This window comes from Agelaius phoeniceus, chromosome 4, assembly GCF_051311805.1.
Source record: "Agelaius phoeniceus isolate bAgePho1 chromosome 4, bAgePho1.hap1, whole genome shotgun sequence".
In the NCBI taxonomy this organism is placed as follows: Eukaryota; Metazoa; Chordata; class Aves; order Passeriformes; family Icteridae; genus Agelaius; species Agelaius phoeniceus.
Window position 1 is genome coordinate 67,833,937 of NC_135268.1, and position 22,677 is coordinate 67,856,613.

Below are 22,677 nucleotides of genomic sequence, written 5' to 3' on the forward strand. Positions count from 1 at the left end.
GGAAGCAAGGAAACATTTCTTACTTGACTTGAGTCACAGTTCCAGATTGCTGTGTGCAGTCCAGACTCTGTATTGTTGGATGTGCTCTAACAGTCTTCCTGAACAGCACCAGTATTGCTTGATAGATTCCATCTTCTGCTGTGGGACACAGGCACACCCTGTCATGAGGTGGGTGGGAGTTCTGTCCTGGCAGGATGTGCTGAAAGCTTTAATAGCAATGAATTCTCACGCTGCCGTGCAGAACATGACAAGAGCACAACTTCTGCTGCCTTTCAGAGCAGGCGTTGCTCTGGCACCTTCTGTGCTTGGTTCACGTGTGACCTTCTGAGGTGAGAAGTGTCTGCAGTGGGGGAAGCCCCCAGTGGACAGCCCAGCGCATTTGTGCACATTTACCTGCACGTGTCTGGGGCTGTGCAGAAGGGACTAGACCCTCACCCACAGGTAGTTGGGCAGTCAGGGCAGGGTCTAAGCACAGCAGAGAGTGATTTGGGAAAGCTGAGCTCTTGGGCAGCAGAAGAGAGTGGTCCTGCTTTCAGTTTTGCTCATGGCAGAGCCTCTGGAAGCTGGGCTCGCTGCTGTTGCTGCTGCCATGTGGCAGATTGTTCTTCTCTCCCACCCTCCAAACATGATCAATAGGAAAATTAGCCCATGGCTGCCATGTGATGACAGCAGGAATGGCAAGTGGGAGTCTCCGAGGCTGTCCCTGCTGCGCTCCCATCGAGCTGTGTTCCTGTCCTCTGGCAGGAGCGTGCACTGTGTGCTGGCCAGGCAGGGCAGTGGCCAGTGGGCTGTCCTGCAGCCTGCTCAGACAGTGCACTGGCCAGCCAGAGCTCAGAAAAGAGCCAGGAGAGAAGCAGCACTGCAGGGGATTTTCATCATCTGCTGCTACACATAGATTTTTTTCACTCTGCAAAATGTCATCATAGCACTTGGGTGAGTCAGAAGTTGGGAGAATGAGCCAGAAAGGAGCTGTACCAGGATGTGTGCTCTCCAGTTGGATTGGGCTGATGTGCAGGAGGGTTTGTAGGAAGAGAGAACTGCCCCAGGCAGCTCTTAGTCAGACTTAGAGACAACAGTCAGGGGGGCTGACAGACGGTAATGACTGTGCCATTGATGCACATCCCTGTACCTTTAATTTATAATTGCAAAGTTTCCATCGGCTTCTGTGGTATTTTTACCTGAATATGAATTTTCAGAATTGACCTTCTATTTTAAGCCAAACAGTCCAAAATTGATGTTGCTTTTTGCATATTTGCAGCACTCTCAGTCCTGCAAGGAAAATGTATGGCTTAGCAGAAGCAGTTGTGTGGAGCAGTTCATCAAAATTCCCAGATGAGTCAAATTTCATTAGATGGTTGCAGCCAGTTTGTCTCTTGCCGAGTGCGTAGCTTCAGTCTTTGCAGAGTCATGCAGGACAAAAGTGTTTAGCAGAGATAACCACAAGCCAGTCTCCAAACTCTTAAACTGATACTTAAATATTTTTTCACTTTAATGTGTTGTACCAGATATGTTAAACTGTTTATTTTCAACCGGGTAATGAGCGTTTTCACATTTGTGGTCTACCAACCATCTTAATGTGTGTCTGGTGCTTCAGTGAACAGCATTAATGTGTATCACAGCCTTTCTCATGCTGTTGATTTTCCCATTCATATAATCAGGCTTACTGAGAAGTGATCTTAAGTAATTCAGTATTCTGTGTGTGGTGTTCCCATGCTGACTGGAACTGGGCAGCTAATTCCATTTTAACACATTATTTTTTGACTAAGAAAGGTCATTAAGGTGCTGATCAAAGCCACTGCAGCATTTTAGGTTTTATTTTAGTCCCCACCAAATTCTCTCCTGCATACTGTGTCTGCATACTGTCTATGCTGGTTGTGCTTTTTTCTCAGCCTGTCCCGTGCCAGGATTATTGTCTTTCATTTCTGCTACCAGCAGAAAGTCTTGTTCATTTTGGTTGGTTTGGTTAGCTTTCAGGATCCTTTAAGATAAAACGTATTTAATATCAATTTTTAGTACCTCCATAAACTAGTTACTTGCACCTAAAGGACTTACTACCTTCACCCTCAATCAAGATTGGCAGTGAATACTGCAGTTTCTTTATCCCATGAATTCTGTCACATTTTCATTATTTTTTTCAGCTCCTGTGAGACTCTCAAAGCTGATTTGAATTGTGTTGAATTTGCAGAGTTCTCAATGTGGAATCTTCTCTTGTTACCCTAAAACTAAAGTAGCTTCCTTCATCTGCCCTGCCTGAGATCTGTGGTCAGCAGTTCAGCCACCACAGCACTGCTTCTTTGTGAACTTTAAACTCAGCACCACCAGGCAGCACATTTTTATTTTTTAGTTTTATGAACAGAAGCAGCGTCTAAAATGACCTTTTATCTGTGTAGAGCTCGATGTATTTTAGCCACGCCAGTCTAGATAAAAAGAATGTCTTGCATTTTTTAAAAGCTTGTGGGAGGAGGCCCACAATAGAGGCTCCATTGTGCTGTTAGTACTGAGCGTACAGGAAATCACAAATTAGCTATGACGAGAGTATTGCAGGGGAGTTTGAAGTTTACTTAATTCCTATAGTATTGTATGGTTTTGAAAGGTTTCACAATTGCCTTTTGGGTCTGGTTATGTATGTTGTTTGTATTTGGCAGACTTGTGTTCAAGGCTTTGTCTTACCATGTCTTTGTTCATAAGATCTTGTGTTTTGAATCCAGATGATTTTCCTTCTTACTGTAAATAGAGAGGTGTGCAAATATTCTTGGCATTTGTCTTGTGACCACCCTGCAGCCATCTAATATTTAAAACCAGCCTTGTGTATTCAGCAGTGAGAACATCTCCTTAGAGAAAGAAATAGAAAAGGTTTTTAGTAGGAATTAGGAGAACAGCAAGCTGCAGGCACAACTTTTCCTGTCTTAACAGATTTGGATCCTGCAGGACAGTGAATTATTCAGCTGCTGGTTGGTATTGATGGGAGTTGGAGTGGGCTCACAAATCTAAAGGATTCTGGCTGCATCCTCCACACTAAACCTGAGTTATTGCAGGATAAAGCTTCTACCAAAATGTTGTTCAAAGATTGGTTTGTTTCCTTACTTGCAGTTGAGGAACGAGTTCTGCCACTCAGTTGAAAGACTCAGGATTATGGGAACTCTCCAAAATCATGAGTCTTATTTTCTTAGTCCTCTGAATTAAGAAAGTACAAAAGAATGTCTTGCATGGAGTCAGTAATTGAGAACTTGAAGTACTGTTAATATTGCAGTTTTGCATTGATTTTCATAACTTTGCTACCATCTTCCAGCTGAACTGTTTAAGTCTGTTAAATTCTGTTAGAGATTTTTCTGAGCTTTGTGGCTTTGTTTAAAAAAAATAGATTAAAAAAATCTGTTAACAAATACAGAAATAGAAACTATTTTCTTAGACCCACAGTCAGGGGAAAAAAAAAACCTCCCATGAAATTGAAAATGAAATTTAGGGTTTTTTGCTGTCCTGGGGATATTCTCTCATAGAAATGATGAATATTCTGAAGTATTTACACAATTCCAGCAGCTATTGAAGTGCCCTAAAGATTTATTAGCAGAAGGGGATTTTTCTTTTTTTGTGCAGGAAAAAATGATGTCAAAATCATCTACTTCTCTCTCTCAGATTTTAAAGAGAATTAATAAAAATTAGTTTTCATTTTAGAAGACTAATTCTAAAAAGAATATTAAACAGTGGTTGTTTTTATAAATAGTGAAGAACCTCACCTGTTACATCTAAGATGTCTTTGATCACAGGAGTGCATAGTGAAAGAAGTGAAGAAGCCATATAATACCTGGGAAACAGCTTGCATTTACTTAAGTATGATTTTAAGTTGAGTTAGTTAGGGCAGTGCAAGCCTGTTTGAACTTTTTTTTAAGTAAGTAAAGTGGCACTAAGTGTACTAAGCTTATTTCATATTTGCATTAAGATATTTAGGAATCAGGAAAACCAAATTACTTTGTACTTTGCAATGACATTGTTAGGCATGTGTGTTCTAGTTTTGAAGCACACTTGAGCATAAATACAGCTGCTTTGTGTGGGATTTGTGCCTCTTTATAAAAGGAACATCACTGAAGGACCTGTGTTAGGAATTTAATGTCCTACATGAGAACTGAATCACCTTCCTGCAGATTTTTGGTTGATTGGTTGGGGTGTTTTTTGGTTGGGTTTTTTTTTTTTAATTAATTATTTTTTTGGTTGTTTTCTTTGTTGTAGAAGTTTCTGGTTACTAAGTCTTAGTTGAGTACTAAAGTCAGGTGCAGCTTCTGACTTTCAGTGCAAATGTGGTCTAATTATTGCCAGGGAATTGGAAGAGAGAAGGGAGCAGAGATGTCCCAAGCTGCTGTGGAATGGCCCAGATGCTCATGGTGGTTCTGTCACATTTGTGAGAAGCCTCAGAAATGACCTGGGATAATTGACTTAATTTTTCTGTGCCCCATCCCACCCTGCATCCTGTGCATGCAAATGATGGTGAGCTTACCTGGGAAGGCACTCTGGGATCTCTTGGACATGGCACCAAATTAGAGTAGGATTCTTCAGTTAATGGTGCTCTGAGTAGGTGCTTGGTCGATCTTTTTGTGTCTTGTTTTACCACACAGAAACAGTTTGGGAGGCAGTGAGCTTTCATTTGTGAACTGGCTTAAGGTAAATGCACTTATTAAAAACAGAACCTGGGGCTTGACTGAGCACAGTGCTGTGCAAAACATTCCACTGTGACTGAAGGGCTTGCTTTCTCCAAATTAAAAATGTAATTTCCACCATTAAAGCTCTTCCTCTTCAAACAGCAAAAAACCCTCCTGTATATTTGAATGGGGAAGTTGTGTTTTGCCAATTAGCTTGACAGGACACTCATGCAAATGAACCAGCAGAGTGCTGGTGAGTGAAGAGGCTGCAGCTCCATGTGCTGTGCACTGGAATGTGGAGATGGTGTGAGTACCATTGCTCCTGCTGGGATGCAAAGCAGAGACGTGATTGGGAGCTATTTTTACTTAACAGTTGAACTTTGGAAGAGAAGAAGTAAGGGATAATTTCTTTCAGTTTGAGTTTGCACATTGTACGACTTATTAAAAACTTCAAGATGACTGTTAAGTAAAGACAGCTACTTGAAGTGCCAGATGGAAAAGAGCAAGAAAAATGCCTTCTGTTTAAAGCAGAAAGGGGATTTTTGCTCATTTTTTGTTGGGGTCTTCTCAAGTCCAGAGTTACTGTGCTTTGGTTCTCTCCAGTTCCATTTAATATTCTTATGGATGGGTGAGGGGATTGAGGGCACTCTACAGATGACACTGAGTCGGGTGTGAGTGTTGACCTGCTGGGGGACATGAGGGATCTGGGCAGGATGGATCAGTGAGTCTGAGGTTCAAGAAGGCCAAGTGCCAGGTCCTCCCCTTGGGTCACAACAGCCCCTGCAGCTCCAGGCTGGGAGCAGAGTGGGTGCAAAGGACCTGGGGGTTCTGCTCAAGGGTGGCTGAACAGGAGCCACAATGTTGTCAGGTGGCCAAGAAGGCCAGTGGCATCCTGGGCTGTGTCAGCAGTGGTGTGGCCAGCAGGACCAGGGCACTGATTGTCCCTCTGTACTCAGCACTGGTGAGGCCTCACCTTGAATCCTGTGTTTCTGTGGGCCCCTCACTACAAAATCTACATTGAGGTGCTGAAGTGTGTCCAGTTGTTTATCCTTGAGAAAAGGAGGCTGAGGTGAGATCTTATCTTTACACCTACATTATGAGATTTAGACTGGATATTAGGAAAAGTTTCTTCACAGAAAAGGTTGTCAAGCATTTAAACAGGCTACCCAGGGCAGTGGTGGAGGCACTGTCCTGGAGATACTTAAAAGACCTGTAGGTGTGGCCCTTGGGACATTGTTTAGTGATGGCCTTGACAGTGTCAGGTTGCACGGTATTTTCCAGTCTAAATGATTCTGTGATTTTTCTGTGTTGCAGTTTCTGTCCTGGTTCCCATGCAGAAATTAGATGCATTTCTCTCTTGTTACCTACCTGTATGACAGAATGGAGGGTTCAAACAACATACTGGTCACACATTGCCAGCTCAGCTTCACAACATCAGGCTGCATTCCTGAAATTGGGATGGCACTTTATTTTAGTTCCTGCTCTCATTGTCCAGCAAGTGCTCTTAAGGACATAGCAAACATTTCTGCTATTCTAGAAATGTACCTGCTTTCAGCAAAGCTGCTGTGGTTTGAGTAATACAGTAGTGGCTGTTTGATTTGGCTCTGAGAGCCCTCAATTCTTTCTTTTGCACAGCAGTCCATCATCTTACTATGACCATTTTATATGGATTTAGTTCAAGGCCTGTGTTAGTTTATACATAACTTGGAATAATTGTAAAATGTGAAAAATGTCAAGTATTTTTCAGTTGACTAAAATTTTAAAAGGGTGTTTTTTCTGCCAGCATCTGGAAGTTAGCCAGGTAAAAGCTAACATTCCCACAATACCTTTTCTCTGGGATAATGGGCAAGTTCAGGGCAGCATTCTTTCTTTCAGTTATATAAACAGACAGTGCTGGCCAAGGCTAAGAAGTGCTGCCGAACATGAAATTGTTGCTGTTTGCCCTTCCAGTTCTTGCTCTGTTGAAAATGATTTATTTTTTTCTTTATTTCATTATTGTTCTTCTCTTCATATTTAAATAACATGGAGTCTTCTGCTCTGTTGCCTTTTAAGATCTTGCCCAAGGCAGTACTGTGTGAAAAATCTCTGCGCTCTGTGGATGATTTCATCCATGGTAGTGAAACGATGTCATCAGTATAAAACTGACTTTCAGAAGGCTCCAAAAAATAGAAAGGTGTTTGTAGAACAGAAGAGACTCTTTGACAATAGATAAAAAGAGGTGAAGGTGTGAGAAGCTGAACTGACCTTTCATCTTACTCAGCTTTGTCACTCCTAGTCCTTCCAAAACATAGCAGGAATTAATTGTCAGGGAAGCGTGGAGCTGGGAGTGCAGGTGCTGCCAGCCAGCCCCAGCCCAGGCAGCTTTCAGTTGCTGCTGCTGTTTTGTAACTTCTGTAATATTGCACATTGATTGGGATTTATTAAAATATATTTTTCCCTGTTGGAATTATTATCTTTGTATTTTAGGAGTTTCTGAAGAGTTGGAATGCCAGAAAAGTAATTGTGATCTACATGACTTTACATATGGAGTTTAATCAGTTGGGAATAGTTAGTGTCTTGGGCCTGTGTGTAGATTTTTCTTTTTCTTTATTTTTTTTTTTTCTATAAGGATCCCACACAGGAATTTAGTATATAAGCCTAAAAGCAGTAGTTTATACATGAAGAAAGATGCAGAAATCCTGGCCCCTCCACACAGCTGAATTTTCTGCTTGTACAAGAACTGCAGAAATGCAGTCAGTTGGCTGTGGCCAGCCTTAGGGAAAGTTTGGAGAAATGTAGTGAGACCTAAAAAATTTCAGGGATTCTGAATGCTTACTGTATAGTTTTCTGAGCTGTGATAGGAGCATGGGTTTTATTAAAAAAAATGTTGGTGACTTAAAAACTTTTCAGCTTAGATCTTTTCTACTGGAATACCTATACTTATTACCCTTAAAGGGCAAAGCTTTTCCTAGAAAAATCAATGCCTGTTTAAAAGGGCAGCAAGCAACTGTCACATCTAAAAATTCAGTTCTTAGTAAATTCTGAATAGACAGAAGAAGAAAGTCTGAAACCCTTAATCTTTCATGCTATCTGGATAAGCTGGAACATGGCTGTATAATTATTTTCTTTCATCCACTGATGTCATTGAAGTCCCTATGCAGACTGAGGCTCGTAAATGAAACTAAAGTTCATTTTCTGTGAACTTTGCATTTTTCCATGCAGTGTTTAGGCCCATTGTCATGTAACAACCTCTGTGTTCACATAAATATGAAGTCAGTTGGGTGGTTACAAGCACTTGCAATTTTCTATTCTCTACTTATGCAGAAAGCAACAAAACAGTAAAATTCAAATGGACTGAAATGCATTAGTGGTGGTGTTTCCAACTTCCAGTTCTGTAACCATAATTTTTATCTGTTTTAAACCTCTAATGACTTTTAATATGTTTTTAAGTGCTAAATAGGAAGAAAAGCACTGTTGCCTGATAAAATAAAGATGTACTAAGAAGCAGCAATTTATTGTCCTGCCTTCAGTTTGTATTCATTTAGAACACAGGGTTTATGGACCTTTTAGTTGGGGTTATTTATTTCTTGAGGTTTAAAGAACACATACTCAAAATGCTGGTTTTATTGTGTGTAAATGTTAGTATCCCAGAACTGGTTATATTTAGATCAGTAGCATTTTTGTCAATTCAGTATTTCTAAGTTTTCTTGCTTAAATTTGAAGTCTGGTTTTTCCCTGTAAAAATTGACATGTGTGGACTGTATATCCCATGATTTTATTTATGAACTTTATGAACTTCCTTGTTTGCTGTAATACTGTTAGTGGTAGCGCAGTTTTATCAGCTGTGAAGCTGAATTTTGCTCATACACATAGAAAAATTTAATTCCATCAGATAAATATGTGCACATGGCCATGCGAGCTGCTTGTGTGCAGATCCATATCTGCTCATTTCTCATCTCCCTGATTTTGCAATGAACACTCAGGTAGCAACAGCCTCTCTTTGCAACCAGCTCTGCTGACTGATTGCAGGACCCCAGAACAAGTCTGTGAGTGAGGTGCAAAGGCCTTAAGGACAAAAAATTAAAATCCTAAAGAAAGATGTGCACTGAAAGGAATTTGGTGCTTTCATATGAAACCTCCGTAAGAATTGTACAAATGTTCCCTCCTTCTTAATAGAAGTGTTTTGGATCCTGTTTTTCTTCACTAGAGACTGACAGCTTTTAGAAGTATTGTAATGATGAAGTGCCATTAGCTGCACACCATTCATGTCTTAAATTGCAATTTAATTGTTGTGTTCTTTGCTATTCTTGTAAAATAGTTGGGTATGGTCAGAATCTTGATTTCCAGCACTTCTACTTGCTCTTTATTTTCTTGTTTTGTAGGTTATTCATTTTTTTTGTTGAATTATATGTCTTTCTGTTATCAGTTGGCATGGAAACAGGGCTCCTGTATAGGCCAGTTGCTTTTAGCATTAATTTGCAGGTACTTGTTTTTGAATGTGAAAATGGAAACTATTTATGTCCCTCATCATTCCCCATCATTAATACATGCATGCTTTCCAATGCAATGTAAATTATCTTCTGTCTTACAGGGAAAAATGTACTCTTAAAGGAAGAAAAAAAAAAATATGCATCATGTGCACTGTATTAGAAAGACAGTACTTCATATAAGGTTTTTTATACATAAAACTTGGCAGAATCAGTGAAAGACTAACACCAAAACTTAGTTTAAGCTCAGAAAGTACCCAACACTTAAAAAGACAAAATGACACAACCTAATTTTCATTTCATTAATGTATTTATTGACATGGCTCTTTATTTTTTTATTATTATTGGCAGAGTGTCCTGTTTGCTTAAAGAGTTCACTGCATTTCACTAGGAAAAAAAGTTAAGCAATTTGCTTTGATCAGTACTGACAAAAGTAAGGGAATAATTTCATTAATATTTTGTGATTTTAGTTAGTGGAGTTTGAAGTTCCTGAAGTACCTCGATGCTGGCAAAAGTCACATTCTGGGCTTCTTTTACAGTTATTGGAGCAGTATTCATGGTGCTGTGATGGTGTCCTGCAGCAGCTGCTGCTTGGAGAAAAAACAGCTCTGTCACACATCTTCACAGAGCAGTTAGGCTATTAGTGTTTGCTCATATTTATAGAGATTTGGAACTATCTAAATAAATACTCTTTTAACTATTGGTAACTATCTAATTTAAGATCTGCTACAAGCAGTTGCAGAATTTCTGTTTCCAGTGTAGTTGCTTTCAAGTTCTTTAGGATGAGATTTAATCTCATTCCTAACAGCTCCAGACCTTTGTCTGAAGATCTTTGTGCAGATTGGATATGCAGAATAAAAATAAGATTTGAATTCATGTACTTTGGCTCATTCTTCTCCATCCTGTTCCAGGCTTCAGACACTTTGTTTCACTAACCATTTATTAGGGAGTGTGCAAAACAAATAAATTCAATTGGTACTGCTCATAACTCCATTTTACATGTTTAATAAACAATCGGTTCATCTGGCCTGTTTGGGTGTAGTTCTGAACTGCTTTTTCTTTATTCTCTAAGTTAAAGTACACACTGTTCCATTTCAAAGCCATAAGTCTGTGCAGCATTTAACAAATTTCAGTGAAAGCACTGCAGACCTGCAGGTTAGAAATACTTTGTTCATGCCACTTGTCCTATGTTACAAGTGTCATGGCATTAGTCAGTAACCATATTGTTCATTGCCTCTGGACAGTTTAAAAAATATAACTAAAACAAAGCAAACCAATCCCTCTAGGTGCAATCCCCTTATTTTTGCATTTCATATGTTCTTCAGATAACTTTGGTGGAAAAGAAAGATTTAGCTCCATGCCAAACCCTTCTACCAAAACTGTTCTTGCAGTTACTTGCCAGTGGTTTTCTTGGAAGTAGAGAGAGTTGAGTACAGCAGATGAGGGCTTCTTCCAGCAGTTTACAGGCCAGATTTTTCACTAATCCTAATGCAGCTGTGAAAAGCAGTTTGACACTGGGCCTTGGCGCTTCCTGTGTGACAGTGTCTCATCATGCAGAGTAAAACCTTCCCTTCCTCCCCTCAAGCCCCCACCCTCATTCTCTCAACACATCTGTTGAAAAAGAAAATGGGTCCCACAGCAGTCTTAGTGTACTGCAGAGTAACTGGTGACAGGATGTACTAAATTTGATTTTTTTCCCCTCCCCATCCCTCCCTGCAATGCCTGATGGCACTCCTGGCCCAGGAAGGGCTGCAGAGAACCACGCTGAGGATAAAGCTCCCACTATTAATGCACTTAATCCCTATACTGAATTGTAGAGTTTCTGGTGTAGATCGAGCTCTTCTTTCATATTCTTTCTGGAACTAAACTTTCAGTAACCAGCACAGCCTCTTCTTAGATATTTTTCATACTTTAACCAGATGTTGAGTGTGGCTGGTGCCCTTCTCAAATTCATTTATCCAGAAGTGGGTAGATTACTCACTGAAATCAAAGGCTTCCCATATGGTGGAAAGCTCTCCCATATTCTGCTGTGGGTCCTTGTCAGACCTCCCAGAGAATTAAGCTACTAGTTATGTTGTCCTTTAAATATTTTTGACATAAAGGTTTAATTATCTTTATGTGAACCATTTAATTTAAGCTTTAAGGGATGTATAGCTCTGATTAAATTGAGAATTTTATCTCAGCCTGAGGGTCACATTTCACAATGTATTGTGATGGTGTAGACTTCAAAAGGAAGTAAGGCTAATTCATTATTCAAAAAAAAAGAGCACAGGTGGAGGTTCTTCTTAAAGCATTAACTTCATTGACCAGCACCTTTTTAATCACTGGTTGAATGTACCTTATTTTAATCTGGTTTACAGTGCAGAAGAAATAAATGGCTCTCACCTGGGCTACTCATGGATGTACAATTTTCATCGCAAAGAGTTATTTTTCAGATTTCATTTGTTATTCTCAGCACTTGTTTTTCATCTTCCTTTTGTAAGTGGGTTGACAGTCCCAACCCAAAGGAACAGAATGAATTAAAAGATTGATGAAAATGTTTTAAAAGCTACAGTTTCTTCTGAAATAATTGTTGTGCTGTCAAAATACATGCTAAGCAAAAGGAGCATGACTGTAACCAAAGTTAGGGAGCAGAAGTAATAACTGCTGTTTTTTACTTTTGCAGTGATATACCTGCACAAATTTGGTTTGCTTTATATCCAGAAAATAGGGAAAATAACCTGTTATGAAGACCTGTTACTCTGCCTCAATCCCAAGTTCAAGGATTCAAGCTTCATGTTCTTCTGTGATGTTCTGGAAAATCGTCATAATGGTTTCTTGGTTTCTGGGAGTTACCTGATAGCTGTTGTATTGCACAGAGTAAGCTCTCAGCTGGCATTTTCTCCCAGTTTTTCAGAAATCACAGTCAGTAGGAAGCAGTTAAACTCGTTTGCCAGCATCTTTCCCTATACCTTGTCCACTTTCTAAGCAACCAAATGAGTTTCAAGTTTACTTTGCATGAACTCAGTGATGATTATCTTTGATAAAATTCAAAGTAATGTGTTTCCTGTTGGCTTGCAGAAATAGAGTGTTCCTGCAGCCTTTTCAGCATGCTGCTGTTTATCCTGCTACTGCCATCCCTCCTGTTTCTGGTTTCAAAAACCTAGAAGAATCAGAGTAAGGTTTCTTATTTTGGGATTTTTTTTCTTTTCTACATCCGATCGAATGGAAACCAGACCAATTTAATTGCTTCTCCAACTGTTGTCAGTCTGTATTTTGCTTCAGAAGAGGTCCATTTCTTCTAATTGTCTGTTTTTCCCAAAGTGTGTCACTGCAGAAGTCTGAGGCTGTCACTGTGAGAGGGGGAGATGACATTTGTGTGATGCACAGATGTGCCGTGGGCAGATTTTGTAAATGTCTCTGCCTGCACATTGGCGGCCACATGAGCTGGAGCAAGTTTGTTTTTATGCTGAACCACACAGGCTAGAATAAAACTATGAACTGTCATGTTAACTGTATTTACAGAGAAATGTGATAGTAAATGCATTTTCCAAAATACAGTGCTCAATCACACCAAAAATACAGAGTCAGAGAGAGAACGTGGCAAGAAATCCATGTCAAGAGTGATGAGTATCCTTTTGCCTTAAGATTCTCTAACTCTTAATAATGGATTCAATAATTCCTTTTATAATCCTTCCCCTGTTACTGAGGTTTTTTAGCACTGATAAATGTTTTATACAATTTAGAGAGACACAACATGATTTGTGCCCTGAAAAATTTATAATTATCTGCAAAGCATTTTAGTGCATGTGAACGGATCCTTTTCAAGTTGAAAATGGTTAAACTGCAGAGACTAAAAGAAACTATCAATCCTAGTAAAAAAATGCAAATATAGGTCATTTTTAAACATTTCTGACTTTCACCATCAGAAAGAGCTTTAAATGTTGAAAAACCTTCCCTAAACCCCTTCAGTATGTGGTATGTGTGGGAAGAAATATTTTGCTTCTCTCATCAAGTCATGGAAATAACTCCCAATTTGAACTGTTTTTCTGTGCAGCTTTAACTGTGATGTTGAGACCAGAGCCTTTGTAATTGAAACTCAAATTTCTACTTAAAGAACAGCTCGGTAGAACAGCTCTCTTACATCATGTGCTTTGGTTATATTATGATTAAATGTAACATGATAACATAAACCCGGCTTTTGCCTTAAACTGCCTGTTTTATTTGGCACTTGGACTGTTGTTACTGGCTGGTTCTCAGGGAGCTTGTCATTTTTATACATCCTGTTTGCTTACCTTCAAAATGAGTATCTTTTCAGAAAAAGCTATTTATTTAAGTTCAATTATTTAAGCTGCAGAGGACCCTGGATGGGAGGTGCAGGATTTTGATTTCACTATACTCCAAATTTTCTCAGTTTTGCTACTACACTGTTCTCTAGTTTGTAATCATCATCAGCCATTTTCTTTATATTGACAGAGAACAGCAGAGGTCAGGGGCTGGGGAAGGAACCAGAAAGGGAGAGAGAAAAATGCTTTAAGGAGCCCTTTGCAAAGGTTCAGTGTTTGTTAGAGTTGTTTTGGTTTTCAGAAGAACATAATGGAGTGTAACTGGAGGGATTTTATTACCCCTATTTACCAGAATCCTTACTACTGTGTTGAATTGTCCTGTTTTAAATATGCTCATTTTAGCAGTCTGGACTATGTATATGTGTGTATATAAATGTATACTTGTTTTTTAAAGTTTTTTGCTGTCTCCTTTAAAGTTTCCAGCTTTCCTCCCTTCTCCCCATCCCTAAACAAGTCACGGGATTTTTGTTGTTGTTGTTGTTGTTTCACTGTAAAGATTGCTGACACACAGCATCATAACGTTCAGCTGAGAGGATAATGTATCACATTTGATGCTTTCCCAAAATAAAAAAAAGGAGTTACAAAGAACTTGGTCAGTGTTCAAAATGTAAAACATTTCCATACTGTTATTTTTAGTGTCATCTGAGTGTCCTCCTGACCTTAAGAAAGAAAATAAACCTTGTGAAAATGATTTGGTTATCCAAGGCCCCACACTTGCTTATCTTCAGACTTTTTGATAAGGAAAATAAGGAGTGTCTCAGGTAATAGTTTAACGTTCTTGGGTCAAAGTACAGGTGTGCTGTTGGAGAAATTGCTTTTGGTGTTTGGGATCAGAATAAAAGAAGCCTTTGATGTTGGCTCCACTTGGATTATTTGGTTTCTTTCTCAGAGACAGACTCCTGTACAGCATCTAAAATGTGAGAAAAACACAGAGTGTAGCCATTAATACAGGCTACATTCAGAAATTTTATGTTGTAATAAATTCTTGGCAGTGTCTTTAAAACATAATGTGAAATTAATACTCTGAAAGCAGTTGTAATGACAAAGCTAAAAAGTGGTGTTTTCTCTCAAAGAATATTTCCAGCTCAGGCAGTGGTGTAAAGCAAAACAAACAAAAACCCAAACGTGCTGGAATAAAATAACTTGCTAGAAGAGTAACATTATTGGGTGAGAGGAAAAAAATTCATTCTCTTCTTTTTTCCTTCATAGTTCAAATGCATATGTCATGGGCACATCAAGACTCATTCCTTGAGGGAATTACATTTTAAATTAACACTATGTGGCTGTTGAACTTTTATCAAAACTACAGCCAAGATGTTAGTTCTGATAACTTGATTTAAAATGGAAAGGCAATGGTTGCATGCTTTCTATTGAGTACATGGGTAAAGGAGTGAGGATAAGGGCCACTGATGCACTTCATGTGCAGCACAATCCTCTTTGGCCAACCTGGTCTAGTCTGGTGTTATTTATCCTCAGGATTGCTCTAAAAATCTCCAGTACCATTTCTTCCGTGGAAAGTGTTTTAGTAAGTCTTGGCATGATCTGTATTGTTACTGGAATGGCTCAGGGAGTTAATCATTCTGCTCCTAGTGCAGTTGTTGAAACAGATTGTTTTTCCAGTTTCTGCCAGCAGGAATTTTCTGCCTTTTTTTTTTAAAGTCACACCCACCCACCAATAAAATTTATGGTCTGAAATATAAGCTCAGTTGTATTTTAAACCAGAGTTTGGGAGCTTGTTAGGGTGGGTTAACCCCCAGGTGCCATAATCAACCAGCTCCATGGTCACTGTCCTGGGGGAAGGGGACAGTGGAGGTTTATTCTGATCCATACCCAGCATATGGTGCATTGTGGGGATGTCTGTAATGCAGGCTTGGTTCATGCCTTCAGCTCTGTGTTTTGGAGAAGCTGCCCCATCAGTAACTGGGAGATGATGTCCATAGTTGTGGGCAGATGTGGTTGCTGAGAGTTGTAATTCTCAACTTCGTTGGGTCTTAATTTGCAGGTCCCATCCCCAAGTTCACTGCAGTGATTCCTGTAAGTGACCAAGCAGTTTTCTTGTGGCTTTTGCCACTGTGTGTGTGGACAGGGGCATTCCACTGTCCCTGTAAAACCTGTGGGATAACTAACAGGAGCTGGCAGCCTTAGCCAGAATTTCTCAGAAGCTGAGATTGATGTAAGTGAACTCAACTAGCACAGCTCCGCTGTTGCCAATTTATTTATCCTCCCTCTTCTCTCACTTATTACTTAATAAAGCTAAACATATTTGAAACAGATAAATACTCACTGTGCACAGGCACTGAGATGTTGCACATCCAAGGAGAGCTCAGTCCTTTATGATGTTTTGCCTTTCTCTGGAGTTTGCTTTCATGTATCTGTTACTTGAAAACAACACTGCTGCAACATTGCTTTTTAAGTGTGTTTTATTGCAGGTACTTAGACTTTCTGTGTTTGGTACTTGATATAGTTGTTACTGAATATTGTCATTTGTTTTGCTTTTTAAATGGTGGTGGAAAATTAAAACATTTTACCACAGTGCATAGTGCTGTTACTGCTTGTTTATTTTACATTAAATAGGTGTGATTCATACTGTTTTCAGTCTTATTTTGAATAGTATTAGTTAAGATTAGGCATATCTTTACAGCATACTCCAAATATGTAATTTGAGTAATTTTTTGACAGATGTGAAATACTTCCAATCTTCACACTGATGTTTGAAGTACATGTGTAATATAAAATGTTGCCAGATTATTTTGTTTCTCCTTAATGGAACATTATTTCTGATCAAAGGCTTTCAAGATGTGCCTTGTGGGATGTTTGTGTTTTTGTACCTTGACAGGCACTTAGGATTTTGTGTGCACATTGACAGATTTTTGACAAATAAGAGCAAAATTACTAGATTAAAAAAAAACCCACTGGTTAGGGATCACTATTAAAAACCACAGCTAAACCCCATGTCCTCATGATTGTCAGAATAATATCCTGAGAATGGCAAGTTTACTTGCTGTGTGAGATGGAACAGTAATGAGGAATCGTGATTCAGGTTCTGGTAACAGCAGGGGAATTTGGAATTTTCTGAACAGAAGTCATTGGCTTATTTTGTTTTGATTGTACCAAAAGGGAAAATCAAGCAAGAGAGTTGTCTCAAATACTTTGAGGCTGTTGTGTTGTCTGCTGGAGTGATTGCTTGGGTGCCCAGGCTCATTTCTCACAGGCAGTGAAATAACGAAGTGAAATGTACTGAAATCTTACACTCATGGGAGGCTGTGGGCTGGGGTGTAATTACACAGTGGTGGTGTTGGGTGGACATTTATGTCAGGGAGTGAGCTGGGAGTGTCCTGCAGAGCTCTGGGTGCATTTCAGCCTTCACAGTTAACAGAGGATACAGCTGGGTGTGACTGCTCTGCACATCGGTGGGTCAACACAGCACAGGAAACCACTTGTATTTTTCTTGGTCTCCTGCAAATTAAAAAGAAAAGAAGGAAGATGACTTGTTCTTACTGAGTTCAGGTAAATAAAAAGCATAGATACCAGCAGTATTTATCCACTGTGTGCTTCCAGTAAAGTCCCAGTGTGCTCAGCATTAACCTCTGAGCCCTGGGGACTTCCCCAGGGGCTGCACATGAGCTTTAAGTGCAGCTTCTGCTCAGTTTGCTGTTGCATGTGTACTGTGAAGTCCATCTTGTTACTTTCAAAATCAGTTTGGGATTGTTCCTCTAAATTTTAATAAGCCTTGCAGCAGGTTCCTAAAATCTCAAGAAATATAGTCAGAAGCATTAAATGAGATGAGAAAAGAAGGAAATTAAATTTAATCTGCTGCATAATTCAGTCTTCTGAGGGTGGCTGTCACTTTTTTGTCTCTTGTTGGTGTTCTTTATTTTAAAGTATTCTCCCCTGTGCCTCCCTCCAATCCTGCATCCCAAATCATAGGAAATTGCATCCTGCTCATCTTGAAGGCAGCAGCAAAAAGTGTTGGCTCAGATTCTGGTGGAATCATGAAATTTTTGTGTTGCAAATTCAGCATCTAAATATGCTGAATATCACAATACTGAAGGATGATAAATGTTCTTTTTTTTTTTTTTTTTGTATCCATTTCACTGATCCTTGTACCTGAGTTGTATTTTAAATTTCTAATTGACTGCCCTTAGAGTTTTGCTGTACCTTGAATCTCAATGTCTTGAACTTGAGTTCATGGTGCACAAAACAATGAGCCTGCCAAAACAGTCCAAGATGTAAAAATGCATGATAGGTCAGAAACCTTAAAATATGGTTTTTAAGTATGGGGTTTGTAGGAATTTTAATAGTGCGTATTGGCAAATGTAATTCATAACAGCTTCTGTGTTCATGTTATGAGGGGGATATTTTTTGTTTGTTTTGACAATTCATTCTTTCCTTGAATTAATATTAGCATTTATTTTTGAAAATAATGCAAATTTTTGTGAGGGTTTATGGTAAATAAGTGACAGCTCTCACTGAATTTACACCTAGGTAAGAATATAAAATAAAGGTAAATGCCAAAGGGGTTAGTCTCATTATACATGTGCAAGACTATGAATTAGTTGAATGTCCAACCTGTCATTTTCAGGTCTTGTTTCTGTAAATATTGATGAGATTTTTCGGTAGTTTGCATTTTGTAAAAAAAGTAAATCACTTTGATGTTTTACAATGTACAAAGGAAGTTTTTTACCACAAATTCTTTGAAAAGAATATTGTCAAGGGATTTTTCTTCCTAATTTAATCTTTGCACTTGTAAGAATCCCCAGTGACAGGAAAACTCTCTTGCCAGGCTGCTCTCCTCCATTTCATGTTCCTGTTGGTTTGTGATTATAGGGTTATTGATAAGTGTTGTGCTTTTTGGCATTGATGTATTTTTCAGAAAAAAGAATTGAAGCATTTGTTTTGAAAAAAGAAAAACACATTTAAAGAATTACATGGACTTTGCAAACAGATTTAAAGAAATGAAAGGTAGGTCAAGTTTTGGGCCTACAAATCTGACAGTGTCCTTTACTTTTAACGTGTGTGCCTTATATGAGACACTCCTCAGCCTAATGATGTTAAGTTAATCAGCAGTAGAAAAATGTGAAAATTATGTTGTTATTACTCTTGATAGCTTTGCATTTTAGTACATTTTGTGATGTCAGTAAACCGTGGCAGCTTACTTTGAGATCTCCTCCAGTATTTGGGCAAATTGATTCTTCAATTACTGTCAGTTTGGACCATAAAAGGTTGTTTTTATGAAAAGCTTGAAACACATTTTAACAGCCTGGATTATGTCAGGGAGAGCTTTCTTTCCCTGCAGTCCTGAGTATGCCAGTGGCATTGGCTTCTTCCCCCTCGGAGGGTAGCACAAACAATGCCCCTTTGCTTGAGGAGCACGACATGCAGGTGGATTTGGGAGGGAGGAGGACACTACCCTGCTCAGGCAGCTTCTTCCCAGTTTAAAAGAAATACATCTTGTGTGCTGAGGTTGGTCTGATCACCTTTAAGTCCCCATGCTCTCAAAGGTGTGAAGGTAAAAGAATTCCCAGCCCTTCCACTCCTGTTCTGGTTGCAAAGCTGCATGGTGAGCTCATGAATCCCCTTGTTTCTGGGACCCACAGTCAGTTGTGCACAAGGCTGGCTTCCTCTCAGGTTCTGCAGCTGAAAACTGGCTTTTCAATTCCCAAGTTTATTTCCATAAGAGCTGGACTAGAATAAGGTTTTGATAGGTTTTTTTCCAGACTGCAGCTGTGCAAGGGCACTGTGCTGTGAGCCACATGGTGAATAGCTGCTGCCTGAGGACAGCTGCTCTGTCTCTGCACCTTATACCTGGTATTAATTTAGAAAAAACCCAGCAGCCACTGGCACAGTAGCTGTTACTGGGATAAGAGCTTCCCCACAAGATTTTTTCCACATGGGGCAAGGCAGAAACCCCAGCCTAACAGCTGGATTAGAGCTGTTGGGAAAGTTAGGTTTTTTCTTTAATACATTTAGATAACCTTAAGGGCCTGACTTACACCCAGCAAAACCATCAAGTTCAGAGTTAAGGCTTCTCACTCCATCTCTGGTACCCACTGGAGTGCTTGGCCCTCCAGCAGGGGGATTTTGGAGATCATACACTATCCCTGGATCCCTGCTCACCCAGGCAAAGCCTTGGCCATGTGGGTGGTGCCCACCATTGCAGGTAGGTGTATTTACAATACACCTGCTGTCCTGAGCAAGGTGCAGTGTGTGTCTTAACACTCCAGTGGTTTCCCTGGAATGTTAATGGCCAGTGGCAGCACAGCAGGTGTGGTGGAAAGCCAGCAGCCATAGGGGGAAGGGTACAGATGCAGTGAGAAGCTTTAATTTTGAGTTTCCTGCCTTCTGTGAGCACGAGTCAGACCCTTAACGTTGTTTTAATGTATTGTTTGTGTTTAATTTTTAGTAAAAATTTGAACACCATCCAGGCTACAGAGGTTGCAGTGGATAAGAAGTATAAAAGCTTTGGTTCAAGATTACAGGAGACTGCAAGAAAAATTAAAGACATGGAAATGAGGATGGAATGACAGGCTGCTATTTTGCCTCAGAATACTGAAGATTGTAAAGCATTGAGAAATCGAATTCATGATCCTGGAAATCAAGCTCAGATTAAGAAATGTCAGGTTGGTAGGGGTTCCTGAAAGTCTTGAGTTAGGATAAACTAAGATTGTTTTCCCATAACAAAGGTTATAGGATGTGGGGGTGGATGGTATAATTTCTGTTACCTGTGTAATGTGAAGTGCTTTACCATGATACTTTTAAATAAGCCAGATAAGTGAAATTATTTTTTTAATCAGTTTCACATTTGTTGTGTTGAATGTCACTTCTGCCCACTTTGCAGTTACTTCTCTCTGGCACAGAGCTGCATTATTCACAGTAAATGCAGGCATGGAAAACACTGCTCTTAAATCCACATTGCTTGCTGCTGCATCTCCGAGGGTCTCCTGAAAAGCCAAAGGCACAGTGCAGTGTGACATTCCCAGATAAAAACCAGGCAGAATGTGTCTAAATGCTGGAAGAGGAAGCTTTTTGTTCAAAAGGTTCTGATTCATAGTGAAGCCATGTCTTCCCAAATGGGAACTTTAGGTAGGGACTGCCATGGGGATGCAGTCCTGGAAGCTAACTGAGGTGGGCGTTGCTGCCTCCCATGCAGGGGCAGGAGATTTAGGCAGAAAGATTGTGCAACAGGAAGTCTGTGCTGAAGTTCAGAAAGGATTTTAGCAAGCAAAGGTTTGTAGGCTTTTTGTGGTCAAGGTCACTGGATGTATTTGAGTCCTAGGGTTTCTTAACAAAGCCTTAAAATCTCTCAGGGAGGGTTCCTCCTTCGGGGTTTTTTTGACTCTGTTCTTGTGCTTTGGGGCTTGCCCTGGCATTCCCCTTAGCACTAATGTTACACAAGTAATTTGGTTGAAATCTTAGATATACTGGTGTGAGGGGAAAACCATGCCACACCTCTATGTGTTTTAGAGAAATCATTATCTGAAAAGGCTCTGTTTAGTGCTGTAACATTTCATGATTTTTTGAGCTAGCTCTAGTCAGAAAAGTGTTGCTTTGAAGTGAGAGTTTTTAATCTCATCTACTTTTTTCAGTTTGGACTATTTGCTCTGACAGAGGTGCTTTAGTTGTAGCTCTGAGGGAATCATAATTTTCTTCATTAATCTGCAACAAATTTAGTATCAAAGTTCTTTTGTTTTTTAAATTTTATTTTAGCTAGCATTCAGACTTGTTATTGAATTTTTGGCTTTGCTGTACTGACGAGACCATGACATTTCAGTTGTTGAGTGAGCACAGTCACTCTAAGCAAGATGAAGGGGTCTTGCAATGTCATTTTTGCATTTGTTTCTAGACATAATTGCATTTTATTAATGCTGTTATATATACTGTTTTTAAAAAAATATGAGCAAGTCTATAACATGCTTTATCCTAGGATGTTTTTAAGTAAATTTAATGTGGAGTTTTGTAATTAAATCCCCATTAAAGGATAGAATTGTTCCATTAATACCTTAAGTATTTTTATGTTGTATAGTCTAGTGTTTCTGTCCTGTACCACATTACTGGTATGTAGTTTATTTACTAAAAATGTCTCTATGAGGGTTATGTGGCCACTTTTGGTTCAAACAAGTATCAATAATAAGCTATCAAGCTGCACAGTTTTAAAAAATTATGTATTAATGTCTCTCATTTAGTTTTGGTGGCTGAATATTACTGAAATAATGTGTACCAGAAGCATTTCTAAGCTTGTCTGTCATAGTACCAGTTAGGAGGGGGTGTTTTTGCAACAGTGTAATTTCCATAACAAACTTTGCTGGTGGGTGTTTTTTCCCATCTGAAAAATCGTGAGAGTACTGCAGAGTCAGTCAATCCATGGTATCATGAGGTGTGGGGAGGTGCTGGAAGTAGAACAGAAAAGAACCAAATGTAGTGACTGCTTTTCTCATGTCTTCAGGTATAAAAACTGTTTGACTAGGTGAAGAATTGAAATGGCAGATGGTAGTGGTACTGGGCTGTGCTCAGTGGGGTAGGAGTGGACATGGAATTGCTGGGTTCAGGCCAGGCCAGTGAGAGGGACTGTGAGGGCAGCAGTCCCTGGAGATGTCCTTCAGCCCCAGACCTCAGGCTGGTCCCAGGGGGAGGTTTTATGCTGGTTTTGTTGACTTGTGAAAATCTCTCTTCCCAGCAGCTGGTTTCCTTCATCAGATACTTGTATAGCTGGGATTCTACTGATTTTCCATCCACTTGAAATGCAGATACCAGTCCTTCAGAACTTGCTTTCTGACACAGGCTGGGACTTAAGATGCAGGGATTGCTTGTTAACAGTTAACTGGGGCCCCTTAGGCATTTGCATTGCTGTTGGACCAACTTGGATTAACAAGAAAATAAGCAGTGTTTTAAAATTGACACTGCAACAAAAATATCTGTTGAAATTTGTATACAAGAACTATCTAGCCTGATTCACTTTGCAGTGCTTAAAACTTCTTATTTTAAAAGAGGAAAAAATGTACTTTAATCTTCATTTTGTTTTTCATTATCTTTTCAGGAAGTCTTTTTTCCCACCCATGCTTAACTATTTCAGTAAATGCAATGGTTTAATATTATTCCCTTGAGTACTTCTGTGTATTTATAGCATCTGTATTGTTAAAGAGATGCTCTGTAAATATCTTAGGGATTATTTTTCATTTCCAGACTCTGTAAGGAGGATGTAAATTAAGTCTTCAGTTTGGACTGATTTTCCTTCTCCCAGATACTTGACATGAATTT

The 22,677-nt window shown here is 39.4% G+C and overlaps 1 protein-coding gene across 13 annotated transcripts in view; it reads left to right on the plus strand.

Annotated features, from left to right (window-relative positions):
• Nucleotides 1-22,677, plus strand: part of CTBP1 (C-terminal binding protein 1) — a 182,341-nt gene that overhangs the window by 121,436 nt on the left and 38,228 nt on the right. For 4 of the 13 annotated variants that reach the window (XM_077177836.1, XM_077177835.1, XM_077177837.1 and 1 more), the window contains exon 2: nucleotides 19,826-20,042. The exons of 7 other annotated variants lie outside the window; for them this stretch is intronic. In XM_077177836.1, coding sequence (XP_077033951.1) covers nucleotides 20,036-20,042 — 7 coding nt within the window. In that variant the 5' untranslated portion in view covers nucleotides 19,826-20,035. Of the gene's footprint in view, nucleotides 1-18,295; nucleotides 18,385-19,825; nucleotides 20,043-22,677 lie in introns of those variants that run through there. 2 more of the 13 variants (XM_054633961.2, XM_054633957.2) reach the window with 2 other exon arrangements.